General features: G+C 40.4%; 1 protein-coding gene across 3 annotated transcripts in view; it reads left to right on the top strand.

Annotated features, from left to right (window-relative positions):
* The window catches only part of PLEKHG1 (pleckstrin homology and RhoGEF domain containing G1), a 136,330-nt gene that overhangs the window by 119,727 nt on the left and 3,258 nt on the right, over nucleotides 1-13,345 (top strand). For all 3 annotated transcript variants that reach the window (XM_040598324.1, XM_040598322.1, XM_040598323.1), the window contains 10 exons: nucleotides 1,338-1,520; nucleotides 1,609-1,704; nucleotides 1,838-1,924; nucleotides 4,262-4,295; nucleotides 5,367-5,462; nucleotides 6,681-6,719; nucleotides 7,194-7,216; nucleotides 8,051-8,269; nucleotides 9,863-9,979; nucleotides 10,806-12,474. In XM_040598324.1, coding sequence (XP_040454258.1) covers nucleotides 1,338-1,520; nucleotides 1,609-1,704; nucleotides 1,838-1,924; nucleotides 4,262-4,295; nucleotides 5,367-5,462; nucleotides 6,681-6,719; nucleotides 7,194-7,216; nucleotides 8,051-8,269; nucleotides 9,863-9,979; nucleotides 10,806-12,474 — 2,563 coding nt within the window. The remainder of the gene's footprint in view (nucleotides 1-1,337; nucleotides 1,521-1,608; nucleotides 1,705-1,837; nucleotides 1,925-4,261; nucleotides 4,296-5,366; nucleotides 5,463-6,680; nucleotides 6,720-7,193; nucleotides 7,217-8,050; nucleotides 8,270-9,862; nucleotides 9,980-10,805; nucleotides 12,475-13,345) is intronic.

Below are 13,345 nucleotides of genomic sequence, written 5' to 3' on the forward strand. Positions count from 1 at the left end.
GAAAATGTTTATGTTTATAGTTACCCTTTACACATGTAAAATCTGTTTCTGCAGCCATAAGGATAGGTCTTCTGCGGACTATCACACTGCCATTCAGTCTGTAAAGCTGCAAGTACTGCGACAACACTTCCTGTGCAAAGTCTCCCTCAACACTGGTGGACCTCGTCCCTGTGCTATACCCTCACTTATTTACAAGTTCTTGGAGAGATCTGATAAAATGCAACTTTTTTCATTTGTTATGTTTAAGTATTTTTTATAAGTCTTGTGTATAGTCCAAAGTGTGCTGCTTTAGGGTTTTCTGTATGTGAATGCCTTAAGCTGTGTTTGTGCTTCAAATGTACTGAGATGCTTTTTAGCTGAATGCTGTATTAAAGTGTAATGTCCTAGAGAGACCAGCCTAGGATGAGGAAATCTGCCCCTGCTTTGCTTATGTTTCCAGTTTAAAGTCTACTGGATGTTTTTAAAGATCTCCCTAGTTAAGGTTTAGCCTGCTTTTAGAATTTGCTGTCCCATGCTTAAGCCCTATATCATTGCCACTGACAGAAAAACTGAGCAACTCAAGGAAACAAGAATAGCCATAGCTAAGTCACATAGGCTTGTAAAGATGTTCATAGATGTTTCTCCAGCCTTTTTAACCCCCCCCCCCCCCCCCCCCCCCCTTAATCAATAAATAAGGCAAGAAATATCTGTGGTCTATTTGTATCTAACAATACAGATAATTAAAAACACAAACAAATCTTAATCTTCGTATCATCAGTTGACCAAATCACTTCTGGTCCTTTAGTCTTCTAAGAAACATCTCTTCGTTGTCAACACCTCACAGAAGTGTCTTCTGTGATGGGCCTGCAGGACTCAGAGATGGCATTATAATTCATTCAGTGGGGAGCCACGTAACTGCAGGAGGATACCCAGGGTGAGAGGAAAGTGTTAAGAGGGATTGGTTAGGGATACAGAAGGGAGAGGGGAGGAGGCATGAGAGAGGCTGATGACTGAATTACAGACCATTTTCCATCTCTACAAGTCCAGGGAGATGAGTTTGTGCTCTTCCCTTACAGGCTGCCCCGGAGAACTCAGGGCTCTTTGCTGGGCCCATGCAGAGGACTAACCAGTACTCAGGAGGGCATGTTTTAGTCTGGGCTTGGCAACAGACCTCCAGGGACCTGGCTGCAATGTTGCACATCACCAGTGCGGAGGTTGCTAGGTTTATGGCGACTTTCCACTGTTGGATGCTGAACGTTATATAGGAGAGTGGGAATGGCCTCGGCAGATTGGTTGAATCTTCGTTTCAGTAAGCTCTCTGAAATGAATGTCAGTTGTTCTTCTTTGATCTGTTGCAGGAGATACAGAGTTTGCTCACTAACTGGAAAGGGCCAGACCTCACGAGTTACGGGGAGCTGGTGTTAGAAGGAACATTTCGTATTCAGCGAGCCAAAAATGAGCGCACATTGTTCCTCTTTGACAAGCTGCTGCTAATTACAAAAAAGAGAGATGAAATGTTTGCATACAAAGCTCACATACTGGTATGTTGGAGAGCAGGTGGTAATGTACTGTCTCTGGGTCTCCCCAAAACTTCTCCATGATTCATGTCATTTCTTCTCTTTGCTACAGTGTGGGAATCTGATGCTTGTTGAAGTAATACCAAAGGAACCACTTAGCTTTAGCGTCTTCCACTACAAAAATCCCAAGATGCAACATACTGTCCAGGTATGACAGAAACCTTCCTGCCCGCTGGGTAACCTGACGGATCACCGTATGCTATTCCTGACCTTGCACAGCACAGTAATGCTTTTTCTCGTGGTGCAACTTTTTTTTTTTTTTTTTTTTTTTTTTTAATCAGGCAAAGTCACAGCAAGACAAGCGGCTTTGGATTCTTCACTTGAAGAGGTTAATTCTAGAAAACCATCCTGCTAAAATTCCTGCCAAGGTAAAAATTACAAAAAAACAGAACAACCCCAAACAAACCACAAAACACCTTGTATGTGTACTAACTTCAAGCAATCTTGTTATTTGTAAGATGCATGGCAATTTACAGAAAGTTTAGACTCCAGGAGGTTAATTAACATGTTGTTTCCTTATATCTTTAAAAGTTCCTCAAAATTAATGGGAAAGTTCCACTATAAGCATCTACAGGGCTTGGTACAGGAGTAGAAAAGTTTAGCCAGGTTAGTAGCATTGCTGTCTATATTGGGATTTGATTGCTAAGACATGAGTAACAGAGATGCAATGTCAGAAATCTTAACTATAAGGGCATACCTTAGCTTGATACTGCCTATCTGCACAACACTGAGGTGCACTAATTGAAGCATGTGTAGACCTTACCAAGCCAATTTTAATCTGCCTTGGTTAGATATCATAGCAGTGAAGCCAGCAGCACACGCTTCACTTTACAAATACACACACACATTCTGAACCCTACATCTTTAGCTGGAAAATCTAGGCCCTTTTTGGTGAGATAGCTAGCCAGCTTTGTTCCAGAGAAAATGAGGCACTGGTAACATATTCATAGCTGTAACGTCTTGGAGTAGGGAAATCTGGTCCTTTTATTTATGAAATACTGTCTTAGAGCTCCAGGTGATGTTTCCCAGTGTAACATACTGCACCTCTCGAAGGGTGTTAACCCAAGTTAACTCTTGCCATCACACAGTAGCCACTGACTCATAAGGAAGCAGGATTTTTTCCTGATTTTTTTTTTCCCCACTGAGTTTACTGCTGCTTTTTTTTCTCCAGTTCTAGTTTCACTGATCAGTTTCTCTGACTTTTTTTTTTTTTCCACTGAGTTTTATGCTGTAATGGCTAAAAAATGTTACCTGTAACTGACAGACATGGTGCTATGCTGACTCTCATTTCCAACATTTCAACAAAAAGAATTATGGAGAAAAAAGCTCTAGCAGTTGCTATTACTGGTTCTCTTTTTATCTTTTAGTTTACAGTTTATTGAAGGTATAATGTTTATACTAGTATTCATGCTTACAACGTAAATACACATTGCAGTGTATTAGGTTGTAAAAAAAAAAATACTACAGCACCATCTCAGCTTTTGTATCAAGACTTTTTCTTACTTCTGACTGGATATTTTTTTTTGATCTGTGGAAAAAATGTGTAACTGAAAATGTGATGCCATTTTCTGCTCAGAGAAATAAAATCATTTGAGAAATTAAAACTCTAATGGAATAAATCTCTGAGGTTGTCTGCACAATTTATATATATATTATTATTATTTTTAATAAACTGGTAGTTGTGGGACTTCTCTCTGACTAGTTTTTGGAGGATTTAGGAATTAATAGTAGTCCACATGTGACACCTGGTGGAAAATTACCGAACTGCACCTGTAGAATAGCAAACGGGTTCTGTAGGCTATTTTATTTTACTTTATGTTCTTACGCTATTTTATTTTACTTTATGTTCTTACTTGTTAGCCGATATACTTGATAAAACATCCAAATTATTTTCCCCATTAAAAAAGTGACGAATTTTAAGCAATCATGGGATGCTTTTTATCCTCGTTCAATTTACTTAAACCAAATGGTGATGTATTTTTTTAACAGCTGTTCCTCAAGTAAACTCTTAAAGGAAGCAAGGTAGATAGTGATTTCTGTGCCAACAACTTCAGAGATGAAAAATAATAAAAGAGTTAAACTATTTGACTTTTAGGGAGGAAATGTTCTGTGAATCACAGAAAAAAGCAAACCAAACCAACAGTTCCCCAGATGCTGGGGCCAGTTTTGTGCTGATCCCAGCAGAATGTGGAGACATGTATTGATTGCTTTAAATTCTGGAGCTTGAGAGAGATCTCTGGAGCTTTGAGTCTCCATGGAGGAGACGCAGCACGTGCAGCATGGTCTCAGCACAGCACAGCCCCTATCTTTGAAGCCAAAGTATTTGCGGTCAGAGGTGCCATCACCACATCCTCCAGAAATTCCTGGCACCCGCGGGTGCTGTAGGTACGCACTCCTCCCCTTGTGATGCCAGAGGGGAGGTGGGCACACAAGGTGGAGCTGCCGGGGGCAGTGAACAACAAACAGGTTTTTGTGTGAAGCCCTGAGAAGAAAAGCTCTGGTAACCTCCTGCCAGCAAAATTCTTCTTCACATATGTAACGTGTTCGATGCACAAAGACAGAAAATAACGCTGCTAACCGTATTTATAGTTCAAATATTAAACTTGCTGTTGTTTGCCTATAAACTCACTGTTACTTGTAATATGCAACATAATTCATCCTTCTACTTAGTTTAACTTTTTCATTTGTTACTTTTCCTCTTTTAGGCCAAGCAGGCAATTCTAGAAATGGATGCCATACGTAAGTTGCTTCTTTTCCACTTTTGTTTTATAAAATGAATAAAACCATCTTCAAAAGTTTGGCTTTAATGGCTGGTTTCCTCTGAGACAGGAGGAGGCCAGGTTTCTTTTCCTTGAATTATGACTTTACTGGAAACCCCAAAACTGGGTGCAGATCCTGTGGCACTCTGTAGGCATTGGGCTGACTGATCTGCAACTAATAAGTTATTGTCTCATGATGAGCAAGGAAGAGGCAGATAACACCTTCTGGAAACACTGGCTGCTCTCTTTTGCTTAGTCCATGCTGACTAAATGTATGATCTTTCCCGTGTTGTAGCATAACCTCTCTCCAGCTAGTACCCGCTGAAGGGCTAGCAACAAGCAAACACAGCCTGAAGAGCGATGTAGCAGTGGTATGACTTCTTTGTGCTGGCAACCCTGTAGCTGGCAGACAGCGAGGCTTGTGCTTATGTCTGAAGAGTTTACCTGTGTGTGTCCCAGGAGCCAGCATTAGAAAGCACATGTGATGCTGCTGTCTGCACTCTGAGTGCAGTCCCATCTGCACAGTCCCTGGTGGTGCTGCTTCTGCTTGCTGGTTTTGCTGCGTTAGCTCTTCATCTAGGGATCTAGTGATCCCTAGCATTGCAGGGAAGTGAGAACAATAGACCTACAATATAAAAGCTGAGGAAGTCTTGGAGTAAAGCAAGTTTGATGTTTATTTGTGTAGTTGTTGTAGAGAATTGGTCAGGAAGGTTCTGACTGAGGAACTGGCAAACAAACATGCTGCGTTAGCCATCTGGAGCAAGAGACAACAAAATGGGCAAAGCGTTTCCACGGCTGGGTGATTAACAGCTACCCTACAGCAGCACGTCTTGCTTGTGTTGCTTCAGGCTCTAATGAATCATAGAATCATTTAGGCTGGAAAAGACCTTTAAGATCATCAAGTCTGACCATTAATCCAGGACTGCCAAGTCCACCACAAAGTACTATTGTCAGTCATAAAAGGACGATGTAAGAGAGGAGAGGTCTGCAAGGTGTGTAAAGTGACACCCTTGTCACTCTCTTACACCGTGTGCCTCTGCTTGTTCCACAGATCACCCAGGCTTCCACTATAGCCCTGAGGGAGAAATGAAATCATCATACCAGCCTAAAGAAGGCACTACTCCTCACAGAGTGAGAAGGAAATCAGGTGAGTAAGCTCCTTTGCCACCAAGATGACAAATGGAAAAAACAAGCAGAGTTGTTTAGGGTTGGGAAGACTGGGCACATGGAGTTGGTCCTTAACTTGCACTCTGTGCATATTTAACACGGCACAGTATCACTCAGGTACGGGTGGAGCATCTTACAAACCATTTGTTGTTTGTGTGATATATTTTTTTATCCACTGTTTGCATTTAGTTTCATGGATATACATTCCTAATGATGGATGCATAAAGAATAGTTGATACTTTCTAATGGATAAAAGAATGCATATGCAGAAAGGCCAGTCATATTATTTAAATCTGACAGTTCTACACCCCCCCGCCCCCCTCCCCCCCAAATAATTATTGTCTCAGAAGTGGTTTCATCCTGATTATGATAGGCCTGTTATTTCAAAACATGATTATTATCTTTACTTAATGTAATGTCTGCCTTATGGATAATAGAGATTTGAGAGGTGGTTATGCTGACTTTGGGGTTTGTTTTTTTTTTCAAAACATACAACCATAATTACTGTTAGTTTTCTCTTGAAGTCACTGCCAATGTCTGTAGTTGGGTGACTTCATCTTGCAGTCACTGTGTTCCCCTCTTCAGCTACTTAAAGACCTTTCTAATTTGGAACACATAACATTGTGTATTGGGAATGACTTAAGGTTCATGACAGTATCGACGTAGTGATTTATCATACAGCACCATGTGTGTCTGAAAAACAATCAAGGTTTAATTACTTTTCAGGCATCTTCCTTTGTTTCTGAGGTGAAGTATTGCATTGGTGCTGCTTTGTCTGTAAAAGGAATAATACAAGATACTGATCAAATGGTGTCCCATGTAATGTTCATCTATTTACACTTTTAAACTGCTAAGCTGTCGGTACCTTATATATATTTCTAATAGGAAACCTCCAGCAATTTAGAGCAATAACAGAGATGACCAAGTCTTCTGAAAGCAGGAATCTTAACGTGGGATAAAAATCTACCTGTGGCTTATTCAGGAACGTGTATGTTCTTTGGTAACATCTGTAGGTTTGGCTCTTCAACAAATATTTATTTTGTGAAGAGATTGGGTGATTAAGAAATGAAAATCTGGCTTCCCTGCATGGGCTCAAAAGCTTAAATTTTGGTATCCGTGTTATAAAAAGTTGGACAGGATGCCCATAGCTTGTTTTGGGATGCTGGAGTGCTTAAACGTGATTCTCTCTTTTTTTCAGAACCCTCATCTAGAGTCCATAAAGTTTTGAAGTCAAACGGTAAGCTAGTTCGTCTACTGTTTATTGACCCTGTGCTTCTGTACTTTGTGGAACAAGTAAAGATGGATCATTTTCTCCTATAACTTTGCCTAAATATGTTTGGAGGTGAAGAGAGGAGGAGGAACTATGCAAGGAAAACAAAGCATTAGTCTTTAATTCTGATGTCAGCTTTTTCCACACTTGGGTTCTGATCCTGTAAACATCCTAACAACTGGCAACTGAACACACAGAGTCTTGGCCATTGTGAGTAGTTGCTGATACCATATCAGTGTTGCAAAATCAGGACCTCTGGTGGAACTGTGGTAAAGCTCACGCTGTCTCTGTTTTATCAGAGACCCTATAGCCTGTTTGCTGAGTTGCTGCTGCATTTAACCCCCTTTTGGGAATTCATAATAGGGGTACTAGTGTAGCATTAAAGTGGGCATAACCAATTTGATTTTTCACTTATGATGAAGTATATATTTCTGTTTTCAGATATGAGTCCAGATATGCAGAAGGTAAGCCATTTCTTATATTTCTTATTTTAGCACATTTCAAATGACTTAGAGCACTGCATTTACCATAGAATCTACATCTTCTTAGTTGTGTTGATATTAAGAATGGAAACAAAACAATAAAAGTTATTTAGCATCTCCAATAAGATTACTGGAATGAAAGTAATAGAAAAACAGTTAAATATTTCAGGAATATCTAATAATGAAAAAATGACTAATCCACATATTGTTGTATTTTATAATGCACTACAGTCAATTACTAATGCTATAGGGTACTTAAAAATACCATTATAATCATGGAAGTGCTGTGCATAAAGATTGTGTTTGTTCTTTGGAGCATATTGTCTATGTATTTATTGAATAAGACTGGAAAGTTTCAGCTTATTCTGATATACATACCATAGATATAAATCATGATATATGACTAAACAGAGCAGATACAGCTTAAGCAGATGGAAATGAGCATTTCTGATTTTTACATTCTCTGTAAGAATTTGTACTGAAGTTCCCAATGCAGTTTGAAAGTCTCATGTTGAATATCAGCCCCGAGTGTTTATTTGGGATGGAATTTAAAGTTGTGTGTGTGTGTAAGATTTACAAACAGGGTACACTAGATATGACTTCACTGGGATGCCATAACGCTGAAGCCCATAATTGAGGTGGGGGCTTTTGCATATATTTTTTCAGTTCTAAATATTCTATGGAAAAGTCTCATTTCAGTGCAGCTAACAGAATGTAGCTTAAATGTTGCCTTTTAAGTCTGATGTAAAAGTGTCTTAATGGAATATATAATCTCTATAAACTTCTAATCAAAGTTTTGTGGTGGTTTTTTTTAAGCGGATCAGTATTGAAGGAGCCCTATTATCTCAAGCCACCAAACTAGGATCAAATGAAGCCCTGCTGAATTCTAGGAAAAAGGTTCCATTGGAACCCAGTGGGCTGGAGAGCCAATTTCAAGAGTCCATTGAGCCAGCCTACAGCAGTGATCAGGACGAAAACCTTCAGACTTCCGCTACAGAACAGATTGATGCTGATGATGAAGAAGAGTCTGAACAGGTAGGGAAAAGAGGGGAGAAAATAAAATCCTCTTTCCCTGGGAAGGATGGAAGGGAGATTAAAATTATCTGTAACAAGGACACAGGGAAATGTGTAACAAGTATTTACAACTTTGTCTCCTTAGAAATATTTTTTTTTAGACCACACACAACACACTCTTGCATTTGGCAGAGAAAACGTAAAATTAGCCCCTACACAGAGGAAGAAATCCCCACTGCTTGAAGAAGATTTTACTCAGTCCTTTGCAGTCCTCAAGCTGAGTTCTGACAGAAAGCTATTGCTTTTACCTGTTGTGCACAACTGACCTTTCCTTGCTTCTCCAGCTGGTGCCTTGAAAGAAACCTCTTTAGGCCATGTGCAGAGACACACTGCCTTCAGGTCTCCAAAGCCAGGACTGGAATATTAAGCTAAGATTCAGACCCTGCCACATGTGATGTGGTGATTCTTGACTGAGCTGCTGGTGGTAGCTAGGAACATGTAAACTAATACAAGGAGTTGTGAATGGGATTTCTGCAAATGAGAGTCTCTGTCTGTTACTACTGCATAGGTGGTAGTTTTTCCCCACTCTGCATGATGTTTACACACACATAGTACTTCTGCAAGACTAAAACCCCAGCTTTGAAAGGTGACTGTATTAAAGAATCTAGATTTTAAGTTTGTTTGGTTTAGTTGATGCTGAAGTCATATCTTTGTGTGGTCCATTTATTTTGTGAATTATCCAAAACCTATTATTTAAATTCTTTTTGAAGCTTACTGAACATTTCATCTTTGAAATTATGTTTCCATTGTAACTCTTCGATAAAATAGTATCTTGTATCAGTGTAGTGCAGTGTCTTGTAATTGTCTTTCTTCCTGACATGGGTAAGTACAAAAGAATGAGTAAGTGCAAAAGAATGCCACTATAAAAATGTATAATAGTAGCTTAGTGTTTAATCCATAGTGTGGCAACAATACCGTTGCAGATTCCCTCCCATTCCCACCATGCATGCCCTTCACTCTGAGTTCATTTGGACACTGCCCAGCATGTAACATTCTAGCCTTCTGGGGTTTTGTTTTGGGTTTTTTTTTATTGGGGGGGGGGGGGGGGGGGGGGGGGGCGAGGGGGTAGTGTTTTTTGGTTTTTTTGGTTTTTCTGGGAAGTTGGGTGACAGCATACTTTTTTAGTTTAGACCTCTTTCTGGTTTTCAAGACTGCAAGTGATAGTGAGACTATCCCCTCCCCTTTTCAAAACAAACAAACAAACACTTTGAAACTTGAATTTTTGTGTGACCACCTTCTTGTATTATAATGTTGGCAGTGAGATTAAGCCCTATCCCTTGTCCAATTTCTATGTATTCCTTTATGTCTATATTTTTGTACACAGATTCTGCTTTCAACAACTTTTGACAAGCTGTATGGATTGATACAGTTTAATTGGTTATTGTAAAGAAAGTTTTCTAGGCTCCGAATCATTCTTGTGGCAGTGCTCTGACTACTTGTGAGCATTTTGTTCTTCTGGTGTATATACCTGGCCTGTTTTAGCTGATAGTAATTCTTCTGAACAAGGCTGTACAAAGAACTGTAGATTTTATTACCTTTTCTTTCATATCACAGGGAGTGCAGCAAAACTCACTGCAGAAGTCAAAAGGGGGAAGAAAAAGACTTAATAGTCAAGCTGCTGAAAATGGTGAAAAACGGAGAAGTGTTAATCTCAACAAGTGTGAAACACAGGTATATATATATATATATTTTAACTTCTATTTTACTGTTCATCGTAGATCTTTCAAAGGGATCTGTGTTTTCCCTAGGTAGACAGATAAGTCATGTATTAATATTCATATAATTGAAATAATAGTCTGTATGATGAAAGATTATTCTTTTTTGGGGCAAGGGAAAAAAGGCAACTACCAAACCAGTCAGCATTAACTTGAGACAAAAGGAATTAACTTTCCCTCTCTTTCCCAACATCTGGCCAGGAATATCTACAGCATCCTTCTTCACATTAGCCTTATTAGCAGGCATGTGGCCTTGTTGTAAATCAGATCTGCTAGTGGAGCTGGATAACAAATTAGTCCAAAAAGAAAATGAAGTCTTCCATGGCATGTGCTAGGGAGTGTAACATACCTTTCTTCTAGGGTTATAGGCAAGGGGAAAGGGAGGAGAACAAAAGTTTTGGCACAAACCCAAAGTCAGATTAGCTTAATCCAACTGTGAAACTGCAGAGTTAGCACAAAAGGTTTAACCTAGCTCCTGCCAAACGAATTTGCCTTTAATTACTCATGCATTAACATAAGCCAGTGTCTTTTATTTGAAGTAAGACATTATTAAATGCCAACAGTGAACTCTGAGCCATGGTAAGGATTAGGAGGCAAAGTAGTCTGGCATTGTCACCTTGGCTCCCTGGCTCTCTAGCGAGGAGCCTGCTCACCCTGCCCATCTCCACCTGACTCAGTGCTGTGGGACATACTGGTGCTATAGCAGTTCTGTGAATGGAGGGGATCGCTGTACTACTGCAGGGGATAGGCTAATGTTACCTGCTTATTTCAAATCTCCACAGAGCTCCAAGGACCCTTCAGATGAAGAGACAACCCAGAATCTTCCATTTCCCTGTGCAGCTAGACAGCCACAGATGCCTAGACAATTCAGCACACCCCAGAGCAACTCGCTAATCATGAGTATCCTGGGAGGAAGTACCTCTGTCAGAAACATCTGGACTGACCATCAGATCAGACAGGCATTGTTTCCCAGCCGGCGCCCACCTTATGAGAATGAAGATGATGAAGACGATTATCAGATGTTTGTACCATCAGTATCTGCATCCAATGCTAGTTCAGCTGTTGGTGGAGAAAGGAGGGGTTCTTCTGGGCGTCCGTGCAGCTGGCACTTAGGGGTAGTGCATCAAAACGAGAATTCCAGCCCCACTCGTCACAAAATTGTTAGGCGGGCCAGTAGCGCTGGTGAAAGTAACACGTGTCCAGCCAGCGCAAGGTATAAAATAGGGGAGCGCAGTTCCCGAAGGGAGGTGAAGAGAGCAGAGGTGAGCGGTATTAATGCATATCCCGAATCTTCAGAGGAGCTGACCATCGATGATATTGAACATGTTTATGATAATATAAGCTATGAAGACTTGAAGCTGATGGGTCTGACAAGAAGGGAGGAGATGACAGACCGTGGTCCCCAGAGATCTGCCAGAGACTCTCTCTATGAAGCTGAAAACAAAAGCAGCTTAGATTCACCCTCCAGAAAGACGACAGCAAATCAAAACAGGGCCTCCATTCGTGCCAGTAGGGATGAGATACTACTCAGTAGGGAAGCACCTACTTCAAGTTTGGATGAGCTCAGGATTGTTGAAGACAACATCTATGACACCATAGTGCTTCCAGAAACACCACTATTGAATTTTAAATGTGACCCCTTAAAATGCTCTAAAAGGGGGAGTTTTCTGGGCCTGGAAAAAGACTTTGCATATTCTGACAATCTACGGCAGTTTGTTTCTGAAGAGAGTCTCCCGTTCAGTGAAGATGAAAGTCCTTATCATCGTGTTCCTGTCGACAATGACTATTTGAGCTTGGTAGATAGCTCCTCCAACTCAGACTCACTGTCCCATAAGTCTGCAGCAGATAAACTCTCGGAGGAAGTAGATGAGATTTGGAATGACCTGGAGAACTACATCAAGAAGAATGAGGAAAAGACAAGAGACCGCCTCCTTGCAGCCTTTCCTGTTTGTAAAGATGATATGCAGGAAAGGCTGCATGCTGGTAGTACACCTGAACTAAGTAAAGATGTAGAGTACTCGCTGTCTACTCTCTCTCTGCCAGAAACTCCTATTTTCCCTAAAACTGTGAAGCCCAGGGCTGCCACCATAAGTGAGGCTAATCTCAGGCTTGAAGATTCTACACCATGCAAGGAAAACTCTTTTATGAGTCTGAATAGATCTTCCTTCTCCAGTGAGATACCTTTTGTAGATAGCCCATACGAATCTGCCAAAAGCGTTCTGTCCAGTGTGCATGCAGAGGGCATGGAAAATGACTTGGCTGCTGCGGATAAAACAAAGAACAGAGTTTTTATGATGGCAAGGCAGTACAGTCAAAAAATTAAGAAGGCCAACCAGCTTTTGAAAGTTAAAAGTCCAGAGCAGGAGCAGCCGGCCAGCAGACAACAGAAACTGAAGCACAAAGATCTTGCTGCTATTCTGGAGGAGAAGAAACAAGGGGGTCCTGCTATTGGTATGTTCAAAATATTTCTATAAAGATATTTCTTTAGTAATTTTCATTGAAATTTGTATACTGAACTGGAAGATTGTGAATTTTTCTCACCCTGTTAGGAGTATCGGCATTTATATCTTCTCTGTTGCCACTGCAGTGAGTTTTCTGTGACTGCTTCTAACACGTCCTTTATATCTCAATTCTTGTCATTACTTGATAAAATTGGGAAGAAATTATGGGGCGGTGTCAAGGAAAGATCAGTTCAGCTGAGGCTCGAAATAGAAATCATGCCGGAAGCACTATTGGCCTTTTTACAGAAAAGCAATTATTTCCTTTAATAATGTGATCTTCAGAGTTTGACTGAAAAGGTATATTTTCAGGTAGGTTCACCTCCTAATCGGTCATGTACATTTGCTCAGGTACCATCCCCATCACACCTAAAAGCACAGGGAAGGGTGTCAGAGGAGAAAGAGCTGGTGTCCTTGCACTAGCTAATGAATTTGCAATGTCATGGATATGGGAAGCTTTGGAACAATTTTTGTCCATGGTCAATTGAAACAAATTGGAGACATGGAGCCAGCGGACTCCACGCACTAGAGTATCATTCTTGCCTTCTTGTGATATTTATAGAAGTCCCTAAATATCTTATTTACCGGGACATTTTCAGAATGTTCTTTTCCATTTTAACATGAAAAAAGCAGCATATTGTTGGAACAGTGTGATACATTGTGTCCTGCATGACTGTTCACTGTCACAAGATACTTTATGCTTCTTTTTTTCGATACAGTGTGCTGAAACACAATATAATGCACGGCTTTTCCAGCCGCCATTGTTTCATGTTAACTTTTTTGAGGCTGAAGATACTGACACAGCTGTAAACTTTTTTCTAGAC

The sequence above is a fragment of the Falco naumanni genome, chromosome 6 (genome assembly GCF_017639655.2).
Source record: "Falco naumanni isolate bFalNau1 chromosome 6, bFalNau1.pat, whole genome shotgun sequence".
Lineage (NCBI taxonomy): Eukaryota > Metazoa > Chordata > Aves > Falconiformes > Falconidae > Falco > Falco naumanni.